We start from the raw sequence: 12,880 nt of genomic DNA, 5'->3' as shown, positions 1-12,880 counted from the left end.
GTTTCGCAAACGGCATCTGGCTCCGGCAACTTGCACCAAATTCGCCATCGAGAATGCCGTCGCACCAGCGGATGTAAGTCAAAAGCTGTAGCATCGCGGAAGATTGATGACTCGTTTAGCCAGTAACACCAGACATGGACTTACAGTGAGGTATCAGCATTGGACGGCTGACGTTGGCGCCGAACCCTAGCCCCTTGTTCCATCCAGCAGCCAACACCCGTGTGTTGCGATAACGAATATTTGGGGTGGGCTGATGTGTATTGTGAAATCCGTTTGGTCTGTTTGTCAGGCCTGGGGTTGCATCGTTAAAGAGTGGCAAACACGGCCTGCGTGTGCATTCGTTTGTCGGAGAATACAGCAATCCTACCATCCTCTTCCTTGGTGGACATGTAGCAATGTGTTTTTACAAGGGTGATCATAAAAGACTCAGACTGTAGGACAAACCCACCCAATGCGGGTGATGTTCTTTGTTTGCGGCTGTGGCTGCAGACTGTCTTTCTTGTTTTAGAAACAGGCGTCTCGGCAATTCGAGTAGACTTTCAATAGTCTTGTGCGCGTATCCTCTGCTGGAATAGAATATGCTAGGATCTTATATGAAACACGAGGTCTAGTCTGAGGATTTTCAACACTAGCGGTTATAAATAGGAGCTATGCCAGAGCGACAACCTCAAAGTTTCAAAGAGTTGTATGTATGTATGTACGCTCTGCTGGCAGGCTAGGACATCCCTTTTTAAGCATATATGATAGATCAACACTGCTGGAGCTTTTGTGGTTGAGGTGTGTTACCGTTAGGGGGTATGTATGGATGTAAGTGAGAAAGCAACACAACCGTTGTCTCGCCTCTGCAGATATGGCTGCATCAGGCCGCAGAGGGTAATAGCACTGCGGTTCCCGCAGCAGGCTACAATTTGTGCGAGAGATTGGCTGTTCTTTGATAGACGAACTAATGCTGGCGCCCGCAGCCACCAAAGAAGGCATGTTTCAATCGGTAAAGAGTCCTGGGTGGAACGATAGCCACCCGTCAGCAACGATGCGTATCATATCAGGAGTCAGAGAACGAGGTGAATATAGTAGGTAGGTAACGTTTTGAAAACTGCCGTCAGCCGTTGTGGCTTTTGAACTTGTCCAACTCGCCGCCAAACACGTTGCGAAAAGAGTGGGCTGGGGTACGTAAGTAGAATACCTCCAGTCCACTTGCAATCTAAAGGTATTACCAGAAGATACTCCATAGTACCTCAGGTATAGTTAGTACCTTGGTAGGTAGGGCTTGTCTTGGCTGAGTAGCGGTTCCCTGTAAGAAATCATAGGTAAGGTTGGTAGTGAGTGGCTTCCAGGTACCGTTTGTAAGGATCATGGGGTAAGGTAAATCGTTCGGGCTCTTGCATTCGAGGCGCTTTTGTTTGTGCGTGCTAACTGAGAAGAAGTGGAGGTAAACAATGCCAAGTCATTGTTTTGGGTGAAGTCGAGATCGGGGTTATCGAGCTAAGGGAGACGTAGGCACCAGATAAAGGGTCCCGTCCCCCGTCCCTGGAAAGAGACCCCTAACACCGCTAAAGAACCGCCCCGAGAGACTCAGTTGGTGGCGTCCTTGCCTTGAAACCCGAGGGGGCAAGAAATATACATAGGTGGGCTCAGCCACAATCAGCCCAATTTATGGTTCCATCCAATCCGTCTACACCTCACAGGCAGTCAGTCAGTGTTTCCTTTCCATTCCCTCCCCACTGGCCGACCAAGCGATCTCCATCTCCATCTCCATCTCCATTTCCAATTCTGATTCCATTTGCATTGCATTCACATCTTGCACCTTCGAGGCATATTTGCCTCTCTAATTTGGCTCAATCAGTCCTGTCACCTCTTCTCATACGGGCGCGTATTCGCCTACGTCGCCTTGTGCATCCCCGCTGTTCATCATTTCCGAAAGACCGTGCTGCCTCGACGACAAATCGGCCCAGCCCAGTCCTGGCACCGAATCATTGATCTCCCCCCCGCCGCTGCGGATTGCGAAGCTCTCCTCATCAGAACAGGCACACAAAGCTTCATTCGCCAATAGCTGCTCCAGCGTTACCATCACTGTTGTCGCCTCGGCGCAAATCCATTTTGACTTGTTCCTCGCGATTGTCACAGTGCTTATTGCGCTCCAATTCACTGATCCTACCTTAAATCTGCGACGGAACAGTTCCTGCCCAATCTCTACTCCACGACCTGACCAACTCAAGGAATGTGAGCGTCCACTTCAACGAAGTCTGACTCGAACAAACAGCTTGGACAGTCCCCGGCATTATAAACACAATATTCGTGTGGGACATCTTTCCAAATTGACATCAGCATCATGAACGAGTACCACCCGCCGTCGGCGAACGAAGCCTTCTCTCCTTCACAGGAGCGCGACCGATCCGGCAGCATGTCCTTGGGCAATATCCCCTTGAGTCCCCAGGGGCCCCCATCAGATCACGGCGGTGCTGCAGTTGACGACGCCATGAACAAAGACCAGAAATCCGAGGCCGAAACCACATCGCCTACGCAAACATCAGGCCCATCCGGTGTGAATTCCGAACAGATTAAGCAAGTCTCGGACGTTTTGTCTTCCGAGGTATGACATACCCCAAGCAACATGCTCAATGTCAGGATAATGGGCTAACTGTATTCAACAGATTGGCATTGTTACGCTACTGAATCGCCTCAAACAGAGCATAGCTTCAGCAAAGGTGAGAGACCGACTGGCTTTTGACCAGCTTCCCCATACTCAGGTAACCCAGTTCACTAACTTCGGATTCCAGGAATTTGCGTTATTCCTCAAGAAGCGATCGAGTCTAGAAGAAGACCATGCCAATGGCATCAGGAAACTCACCCGTACCACCCAGGAGGTCATGCGTCGGCCCGATCATCGGCAAGGCACATTCGGCAACGCATACGAGGCTATGGCAAGCACCCATGAACGTATGGCCGAGAATGGCATCGAGTTTGCCAAAGAGCTACACCAGATGCATGACGAGCTTATGGAGCTCGCAGGTGTTGCCGAGCGCAGCCGGAAGTCATGGAAGCAAAACGGCTTGTCCGCTGAGAACAAAGTGGCAGAGATGGAGCAGACTATGCGTAAGAGCAAGGCCAAGTACGACTCTCTTGCTGAGGATTATGAGCGGGTCAAGACCGGCGAGTCGCGCCAGAGCGGCAAGATGTTTGGCCTCAAGGGACACAAGTCAGCGCAACAGCATGAGGGTGAGCTGCTGAAGAAGGTTCAAGCTGCTGATTCTACCTACCACGGGCACGTCCAGGCCTTGCAGGCTGAGAAGGCCCAACTTGTTTCAACGACACGCCCAGAAGCCATTCGAGCTCTTCAAGACTCGATTAAGGAGATTGATGCAGGAATCTCATTGCAGATGCAGAAGTTTGGTAAGTCTTTCCCCGAGTATTCTGGGTCGTACAATCGCAGCTCATTTGTTATTTAGCCTCCTTCAATGAGCGCCTATTATTAAGCAATGGTCTGAGTGTCAGCCCCATTCAGGGTCCTGGGGCCCAAGGCAGCTCTGCTCAACGCAGTCTGCGACAGGCTGCTTCTTCGATTGATAACGACAAAGACCTAAATGACTATGTCACAGCACAACACAGAAGTGTGCCTCCCAACACTGGTGAAATCAAATATGAGCGCAATCCAGTAAGTGACTACCTAGTGGCAAGTAACCAGTATTGTGACTAACAATTTTAGGCGCTTAACCCTCCGGGCTCCAGTAGCCAGCATAATCCAGGAGGCCCTGTTCAACAACCCGCTACTGTTGTGCAGTCACCAGTATCACAGACACAGCCCCAAGGTGGTTTCTCCGGACCACAGCCTTTGGGTCCAGGATCAAGGACCAGTACCCTTGGTCTTGGCCCTATTACTGGCGTTACTGGAGGTGACCCTTCATTCCCCCCAACTGACGACCCTCGACCTTTTTCGCAGCCTCATAATAGGAGCTTCAGTCAAGGGAATATGCCAGTGCAACAGGGCACTCCTGGCCAGCAATTTTCAGGTCGGGCCCCCAATCAACAACAGACACCTGGTCAAAGATATGGTAATGGGGGGTCTATCAGTTCATCCGGGCCGCCGCAACTTGGTGCTCTGCCCTTCCAGCCAGGCGGTTCCCCTCCTCAACAGCCAGTTCCTGGCCAAGCTCCTCGTGAACGTTCAGGAAGTGGGGTAAACTCGGGACAAGGACCTCCAGGTGCTACACGGTCACCACCTCCCTACGGAGCTTCTAGTCACCCTCCTCCTGGCCCTGGGCCTTCCGGGCCTGCCAGGCCAATGTTCGGCTTGCCGCTAAGTCGTCTTTATGAACGTGACGGCTTGGCAGTACCAATGGTTGTTTACCAATGCATCCAGGCGGTGGATATGTACGGCCTTAATGTGGAAGGCATATACCGCCAGTCTGGGTCCATGGCTCACATACAAAGACTAAAGAATATGTTCGACACAGGTTCGTCATGTTCTACTTGTAGAAAGTACAGAGCTAATGATATAGCAGAGTCGTCCAACCCTGCGCTCGATTTTAGGAATCCCGAGAACTTTTATCATGACGTCAATAGTGTTACTGGCCTGTTGAAGCAGTTTTTCCGCGATCTCCCCGACCCGCTACTCACGCTCGAGTATCATGATAGCTTTATCACGGCTGCCAGTACGTGGCTCCAATTCCTCCCTTTCGTGTTTCTACCTCTCCTTGGCAAATACTGACTGATATGCACAGAACAAGAAGACGATACGGTACGTCGCGATTCGATTCACGCCATCATCAACAGTCTTCCTGATCCCAACTACGCTACACTGCGTGCTCTCACTCTTCACCTCTGGAGAGTTATGGACAACAGCCACAATAATCGCATGAACTGCCACAACCTAGCCGTCATTTTTGGCCCGACACTCATGGGCACTGATCCCAGCACTGCCATTGCCGATGCGGGCTGGCAGATCAAGGCCATCGACACCATCCTGCAGAACACGCTCCAAATCTTTGACGAGGATTAAACTTGTATGTAAGCGCCTCGCGTTGGTTAAGGGCATAATATGTAACGCTTTGTTGGAAGAGGCGGAGAGGGATGTTGGTATCTATCCATGTTGGCTGTTTTTATGTTGCATGGCGTCTCGTATCTAATGCATGTTCGTTTCTTCCTGTGCTTGGAGATTAGTGTAAAACCACTGGGTGGCAAACCTGAGCGCTTTTTTTTTTCGTGTGCTTCTTTTGCTCTTGTTCGGTTTACCTCTTATTTGCTCCTTACGTGTGATGGCATTTTTGTATGTGAGAGGTTAGACTCGCAGTTATAAAAAGCAAGCCATTTCACATGGTTTGCTGTAGGGTAGTTGATACGACACGGCGTTGTTCAGTCTTCGCATGTAAGACTTTTGAACACGAACGACTGATAATTTGTATAATGCAGTTACGGTATGACTGTAAGAAATGGAGTCGATGGTCTGACCCTTTCCCCCGTCACTTGGTTGTGGGAACTGCGCTTGGGCGGGTTTTAGATCACTTCACACAGATGATCCCAGGTGTTTATTGGCTGAGTGTATCTTCAACTTGTGTTCTTCACACTGCGTTGGCTTGCGACCTGATCCAATCTATTACTCAGTTAGTACACAAGGTTGAAGACAGCAGCTGTGTGACCTCTTGAAACTTTACATTAAGGCCATTGTTCTTTGGCATAGTGTATGGTGCCTTCTATTGTATATCTTCTTATCTGGCACCTGCTGGCTATATCTTGCGTGTTGCTATGGGGACATTATTCTCTTAAAATACATATGATATTCATGAACACGGTCAAGGATGGAATTTTCAGCGTACACAGGAGCGATACTCCTAATGATGGTGATATGATGCTAATCAAGTGACTTGATTGAAGTTCTATGCTATTCCACTCCAACGAGTAATGTAGATAAATGCAGCGAGCCTTGTGCCCTCTGTTCTCATCAGACACCAACCTTGGTGTCTTTCATACATGATAAATGCTCAAGTATCGTGCGTGTTCTGTGCTCGACATATCATCAGCCGTTTCACCAGTCCTCTTTGTAATAAGCGCCATGCAAAAACACGCAAGCAAACCCCCAAAAAGCAGAAACAAAAAGAAATGCGTCATCTTCCCATAAAAGACAAAATAAAATATTCGACGAGACCATTGATGCACTATGCCCCTTGTAGCCCAGAATAAACAATACTGAGAATAATATCCGTCTTGCAGTGCACATTATCGCTTATGCCAACATGCCTGAGTTCCGTAACAGGGGTATAGCCGTGAGAAGAAGGAAAAGAAAACTTAGATACAGTCGGGCGCATGATGATGTTGGTGATGGTAATGATGGTGTAGGGAAAAGCCTGAACGCTGTTCGCGTCATGCTGTATAAAGGGTGTCAAAATCCTTGACATCAATAATTTGGTTTGTGGTGATTAGAAGAGACACAAGCCTGTCTTGAACGATCTCACTGAAGCTTGATAGCTTCAAAAAGACCTAGACTTAAGCTCGTATCGTTCTCGCCAACATTGGGAGTCGGCTCACTAAGCACCTCCCAGCGACGAAGAATGAAGGGGCTCAGACGCTCCTGGACTACTGGCCCGATGCCATATTGCGCGCCCATGCCACGGGCGGCAGCACTCTGGGGCGTTGCCGCCTTTTCTCGGTGGGAGAGCATAATATTGTCTGACGGGGACGGTGGTGGTGAGCTGAATAAATAGTAAAGTCGAGGGTCAGATGATGTTCCCTGGTTGGGCATCCCCCCTGGAGTTAATAGAATGGCCCTGGCACAGTTGGCTCGCAATTCCTCGGGCAGGGCATCTACCAGGAGGATGGCAATGTCGAAGACCTGCTGGACAAGGGAGCCAACAGTAGCTGGCGGCTGTGTTTCTAACTCAAGCAGCAGCCCGCAAAGCACAAGAACAATGCGTGCTCGAACATCATGCACGGGCGGGATAGGAGGCCGTGTCGCCGAAGCCGTGGGAAGAGGGGCTGATGGTGGCTCGGACGACAAGCTATGAAGGTTCACAAAGCGAAGCATAGCGGGCAGCCAATGCTGTAAAACGGCGGCGTGGCAGTTGGGGCGCTCCTGAGGCCCTGCTGCAACGATTTCCCACAGGTCTGTCAGCTTTTCGACCATGCCCAACGATAACTGTGCCATCTTAGGGGGAGCCTGGCCGGAGATAATAGCCTCCACTACTTCTAGCAAGTTCTCGGCCATGCGAAGGGACTGCCGTGACCCAGTGTCGACAAATTCAGGAGCCTTCGATGAAGGTATCAAGTCAAGAAATCCCGTTTGAGCCTGTGTCTTGAGATGCTGGGTAATGTCGTCACTCAAACAAGGTAATAAGCTGGTCCACATGATGTTGCCTGCTTCAATGGCTCGATCCATCGCCCTGGCAAAGATCTCGAAGCGAGAGGAACTCTGATCTTGTCCCTCATTTACGCTGGGCTGTGGCAATGACAGATCCAAGTTAAGCTTCAGCTGGCAGAACGGCAGCGTCAACTCGTTGGCAATCTGCAAGATATGATCGAACGAGATTTGAGTATCGCCCGAGTCTCCAGGAATCAGAAGTTTCGTGGTCACCTTGCGGACGAGACCGACAGCTTCAGCAGGAAGCGCTTTGATGCCTAAAGCATTTGAGACGGCGGAGGAATCCACCAGAACAAGAGTTCGTAAGGTCTCAAGCAGACTTTCCTGGCACTCGATATTGCCAAGGGGAAACTCGGTGCCACTGACATGATTTCTGACAGCCGAGTACTCGAGCAAAGCGTTTCGAACAAGGTTCAGCAATCCTTTGGACTGCTCAAACTTGGCGCACTTTTGCTCGGTATGAAAACGGTAGCTTTCCTCAGCCACAAGCCCTGTTCCCCGGGGAAGCGGCATGATGACGAGTTGTAAGAGTTCTTGTAAGTATGTCGCAGGACCTCTGGACGAATCTGGGGCAAGACTCTGGATAGTCGCGAACGGAGGGCTTGCTGTGCCCATTATGATAGGCATTGTCAGACACCCTGTAATGATAAGAAGTGGGAACAAAGTAGAAAGGGGGGAGCGGTTCGATATCGAACGAATATGACTTGTCCAGTCGGTCATTAGTTTATCGAAATGGTGAGCATCAAAAACTCGTATTCTCGCGAGTAAAGTTGCCAACACCCGGCGCGTATCGTCCTCCTTCTCCCACCCGCGCTCAAGAGCAGGGATTATCATTCTGAAAAGCTTGTTCATTGTTGGAGGGTCCAATCGTGTTCCACTGGAAAGTGTTTTCTCTACTTCTTCGGCCACATTGTTTTCAGCTTGGTGAGAGGGAGTTGCCACGATGTCGGAAACCGGCGAGCAAGCATCAATAGCGTTGTTGCGATCATTTTGAACGAGTTCCTGGCGAAGTTGGCTGGCAATCACCTCATGACCAGCCATGCGTTGGGCAAGACTGTCAAGAGCAGCAAGTAGCGGTCGCGGAACGAGTCTTTGCTCCTCGTTCATCATTCTAAGGCGCTCGGTCAGACTGCTAAACAGTTCATCTGCGCTATCCATGGCATAGAAGATTTGCAAGTTTGAATGGACAGTGTCGGCAACGGACGCCAGAACGTCAGAATCGGCGGTCTTCGCGCAAGCTCCAAGAATGTCGGATAACATGGCGTAATCTTCGGTCGTTTCCATAATGTCTCGAACAGCGGTGAACATAGTCAGAGATAAAGAGTGACCTTTCATGATGAAGTGCCCAGTTAGCTCATCACGCAAATGTGCCCCAATGCTGCTCCTTACAGCAGTACTGCTACCGCCGATCCGTTGCAACAGCCTCTTGAGCGACATTGGCTTTCTTCCTGACAATGGATCATTTGACAGTAAGGGGAGCCCCACGACATGTTTCACGACCCTGATGGCATTGGTGATATCTTGTTCCTCCTCAGCGACCGAATAGTTGCCAGCTCGTCTTAACAAGTTTCCTCTTTCAGCCCTTTTCTTCTCAGATAAAGCATGAAGCGGAAGTTCGACCAGTAACCTGCTAGAACACGGACCTGATACGGGGTCGATTTCCGCGGCACAATGATAACCGCCACGAGCGATAGTCCACTGCATATATTGAGAGACAGAAAAGTGGCCGGTTCGAACGAGCTCCGTGACAAGGTGATATACGAGGTTCTTCCGTGCCTTGTCATTGGGGGCGATGTTGTCGAGTGTCTCGAGAATGGGCGTGGTAGGGTTCACACGAAATTGGCTCCATTGCCGAATTAAACGGGCTGCGGCATAAACTTTGGCTAAACCTGGACGATGGAACGAAGTTGCCCACTCAACTACTGTCCTCATTATCAAAGCCTTGTTCTCACTCGTTGCCCAGCATGCTGCGGCTAAATGGTTACCGCTAGACTCTTTCAAGGCAGCATCAAGCAACTTGACTAGCTGACTCCGCCCGGCAGGAGGAGAAGCGGTACTAGACACTACCAGGGCTGAGTTTCGTGAATTAATGGCATGTAGTGACTTTCGAGCCTGCTCATCATCAGAACGCAGACAAGCATGTAAAGTATCCTTGTACGTCGACCAGGCTCCGGGGTTGATGAAGCTCTCTGGGTTGGAGCGAATTAGTGAGCCGAGCAAAGCTGACAGTCTACTGGAGAGTTGCACAAGAAGATCCTTATCAGGGTCGTTGGATATCTGGTCTTTCTTAGTCAAACCGTTTGGAAGAAGAGTTGCGTGTGAACCTACCACATGCAAGTGGCTGAGCAGAGCAAAAACAAGCCTGCGACCATACTTGCGTGACCTGAGAAGGTCTTTCCAGTAAATCTGAGCGATGAGAAGCCACATGGGAATACGCGACTGAAGGCTATTCTCAATTCCAGACACAACCCAGTCAAGGTAATGATCTCGATCTAGCAACTGTTCTGAGTAAAGGTTCGTTGCTAAGCGGATGCTGCATGACAGTTAGCTGCCATGATTCTGGACCAATAAACATGTCAACTTACGCATATGTGACTCGATTCTTCCAGTCGTTCTCACCAAACCCAGCAACAACGGCATCGACAAATTGCTCAACAAAAACGGTCCAGTCGCGAGCCCATTTCAGTTCACCACCCATAACAAAGGCACCATTGACACCCTTCCTCTTTAACCCCCTGATCTCATTGGCACCGACACACTTTGCTAACCAAACAGCTCGTTCGGCGGGAACATTCTTGTTCAGGCATTGATCGAGTAGCGTTCTTCCGCGAATGCCGTGGGGGATTGTTCGGCTGAGGCGTCTTAGAGATATCGCGGGATTCGCAAGGTCCTTGAGCCAAACCTCTCTCTTCGTATCCGTGAGTGTGACTCGAGGCGGTGGTTTGAAAGTCGAGGGCGCATTGATCTGTCCTCGATGTCTGCGCTGAGTCAGAACCCCCATAAAAATAGTAGACAATGCATTCAGGCCAGTCTTTTGCTTCAGAGCTGGGAAGATGGCAAGTTTAGCAGACGAAGTTTCGGGAACATTCAAGTTCACCTTATCCCATGTTCCTTTGGTAATCGCTTCGCTGCTCCACTCGTCTTCATAATGGGCTCCATTCCAAGGAAAGAAATCGGCGTATCCAGAGTTGAGACCTTTGCTGAAAGGGTCGACGGGATTTCGTACTGCGGTTTCGGGTCGATTGGCTGAGAAGTATCGTGGCGCGACGGAGGGAATCTCGACGGTGTATGGTTTTGGCCGGACATCTTTCTTGGTTGGCGCAGGCCCTGTCGCTGTGATTCGAGGAGCAAATCTCGGCTGTGAAGTTACTGGTCGACGTGTCGGCATCGGCATCAAAGTTGAGCTGGCGCTGTCGGCAGGGCTGCCGACCATAGCTTGAAAGGGATCGGAATTGGGTATTCGCGAGGGTGTAAGAGACTGCGGCGATTCGGATGTAGGTAAGGAACCAGAAGAAGCGTTGTGTGACAACTCAAGCCGAAGACGTGAGCCGCCTCTTCTAGGTGTTGTGTGATAACGATTAGGGGTAGCATCGCCGGCGTCGGCGGTTAAATCGATGAAAGAAGCATCTTTTCGAACTGGTGAGGCGGCCGCCATAAACTGCTGCTGATGTGATAATGATCGCTGCGGCGGGGGGCGCTGGACGGGTAACGACGATGAGCTCACGGAACGCTGAGGCGGCCGCGGATGGGCGCCCATTGTGGTCCGCGAGGTCATTTCTGGGTCGTGGGCGGAGGCGCCATTCCGAAAAATCTAAGTAAAGGGATGTGTCGAGTTGTGTTGTATATGATGATGCTGGATAACCGCAGTAAACGCGATTCCTGGGAATGGTACTGTGATGTCCTACAGTATTCGGTGGCGCCTCAATACTCGAAGGTGAAATGGGGTTCAAGGTTTGCGTTCCAATAGTCGCGTTGTCGTTGATACGTGGTTTGATGAGCCAGCCGCGCAACCAGAAGCATAAATGGACAAATAATCAACGTGATTCGGGAGCCCGAACTCGATTGTTACCCATGCGTTCTATCATTCCCCTACTATCACAGCCGCCGTTGCCGTTGTTGTTCCGGATCGATAGAATGGAGCCACGCACACGAATGGCTTCGATTCAGTGGAGTTGGGTTGTTCGAGTCAAAGAGGAGGAAGATACGGATGCACAAACTGGAAAGAATAGTGTCTAGATAGCAAAAGTATGTACACGAGCGGCACGGAACCCCGACCGAGAGCGGCAACTGTCGATGGATGGGTTATGAGATGTACAGATGTGGATGGGGTCAGACGGGGCGAGGTAATGTTAGGTAGGTAGGTAGTTGAGTTAGAGCGTTTCTGAAGTGAGGCAAGGCAAGGTTGGCAAGGTACTAACTTAAAAAGGCCCTCAAGAGGAAATATGGAGACGAGATAGGAGTGGAGATGGGGGTAGAAACTACCAACGGAGAGATGGGTAGTGTGCCGCGACAACAGGGCTTTTGCGTCACAGGACCACCTTGGACACTATATCCGCAAAGTACCGATTACATAGCTTCGATAAGTTTTACATGGATCTGCCCTTCCTCCCTCCCTCCCCCCCCCATCAGGGCTCTCAGCCGTCGCTTGGTCGGTCCCTTGAATCGTTTATTATACGCTGGAACCCTGCCCGAACATTTTGAATTTGAAAAGGGTAGTCAGTTAGGTGTTGTTCGTCAGTTGTCTCTTGATTCTCGAGACTGCCCGTGCGAGACCGAGCCGAGCTACGGGCTTAGTAGACTACGGCTATGGCTGCGGATAGAGACCGACGGGGTCTGGGACTGGGGAACCAATTCCATTACATGAGTCTTATTACAGCGCGAGTCTGGAGGATTTTGGACAAGATCGATTGGGGGAGATGCTGGGCGTCAAGTGGCGATACATCATGAGAGATGACTCGTGGCTGGTTTACGATCTTATGCTAACCACTGAGGATTCCTGAATAACAAGCAACCCTCTTGCTATCCGTACAGTGCTACGTGTTGACTCTCCAAGGGATAAGCGGGTGAATTGCTTGTAAGGATTGAGATTGACGGGCGGTTTGAGGTGGAAGCGTTCAGGTCACATCAGAGTGCATCACATTATTGTGTTATTCAGGGGTTGCAGTTGGCTACCTACCTGCTTGGCGATCAAATAACATTACAGCCGCGCCCCCCCCCCCCCCCCCCCACGCCCAAAAGCCATCAACCCCGCTTGGAGGCGCACAATCGCGCAGCCTAAGATCTCAGGGAAGCATTTGCCTCGTGGAATGTGCGTTATCTATTGGGTTCTGTACAATTGCACAGCGCTTGTTGGGGGTGACCGATGAGAGGCCTCAGGTGTCGTTTGAATCTGGTAAAATATTGTCAAATTTGCAAGCAGAATACTCGTGCAAGCAAGTACCTTAAGGTTAACAAGTAGGAAAATACATTGTGCTTAACCTGAGCACAATAACGGTCTTCCTTCTCTTAAAGGCTTGTTCCATAGTAGAACAT

General features: G+C 50.4%; 2 protein-coding genes; one reads left to right on the top strand and one right to left on the bottom strand.

Moving 5' to 3' along the window:
• Nucleotides 1–2,329: 2,329 nt before the first annotated feature.
• FFUJ_06147 (related to GTPase-activating protein beta-chimerin) lies at nucleotides 2,330–4,996 on the top strand (the record flags this gene model as incomplete). XM_023579438.1 has 6 exons in its annotated part: nucleotides 2,330–2,590; nucleotides 2,778–3,390; nucleotides 3,447–3,652; nucleotides 3,704–4,451; nucleotides 4,500–4,649; nucleotides 4,719–4,996. The coding sequence occupies 6 exons, from the start codon at nucleotides 2,330–2,332 to the stop codon at nucleotides 4,994–4,996; spliced, it is 2,256 nt and encodes a 751-aa protein (XP_023432275.1).
• Nucleotides 4,997–6,442: 1,446 nt separating this feature from the next.
• Nucleotides 6,443–11,105, bottom strand: FFUJ_06146 (related to SRB8-DNA-directed RNA polymerase II holoenzyme and Srb10 CDK subcomplex subunit; the record flags this gene model as incomplete). XM_023579437.1 has 4 exons in its annotated part: nucleotides 6,443–6,660; nucleotides 6,766–9,625; nucleotides 9,677–9,881; nucleotides 9,934–11,105. 4 exons carry the CDS (start codon nucleotides 11,103–11,105, stop codon nucleotides 6,443–6,445), a joined length of 4,455 nt encoding a protein of 1,484 aa, XP_023432274.1.
• Between the last annotated feature and the right edge of the window lie 1,775 nt (nucleotides 11,106–12,880).

This window comes from Fusarium fujikuroi, chromosome FFUJ_chr06 (assembly GCF_900079805.1).
Source record: "Fusarium fujikuroi IMI 58289 draft genome, chromosome FFUJ_chr06".
Taxonomy (NCBI): Eukaryota; Fungi; Ascomycota; class Sordariomycetes; order Hypocreales; family Nectriaceae; genus Fusarium; species Fusarium fujikuroi.
Note: the sequence above shows the minus strand (reverse complement) of the source record. Positions and strands in the feature narration are given on the sequence as shown.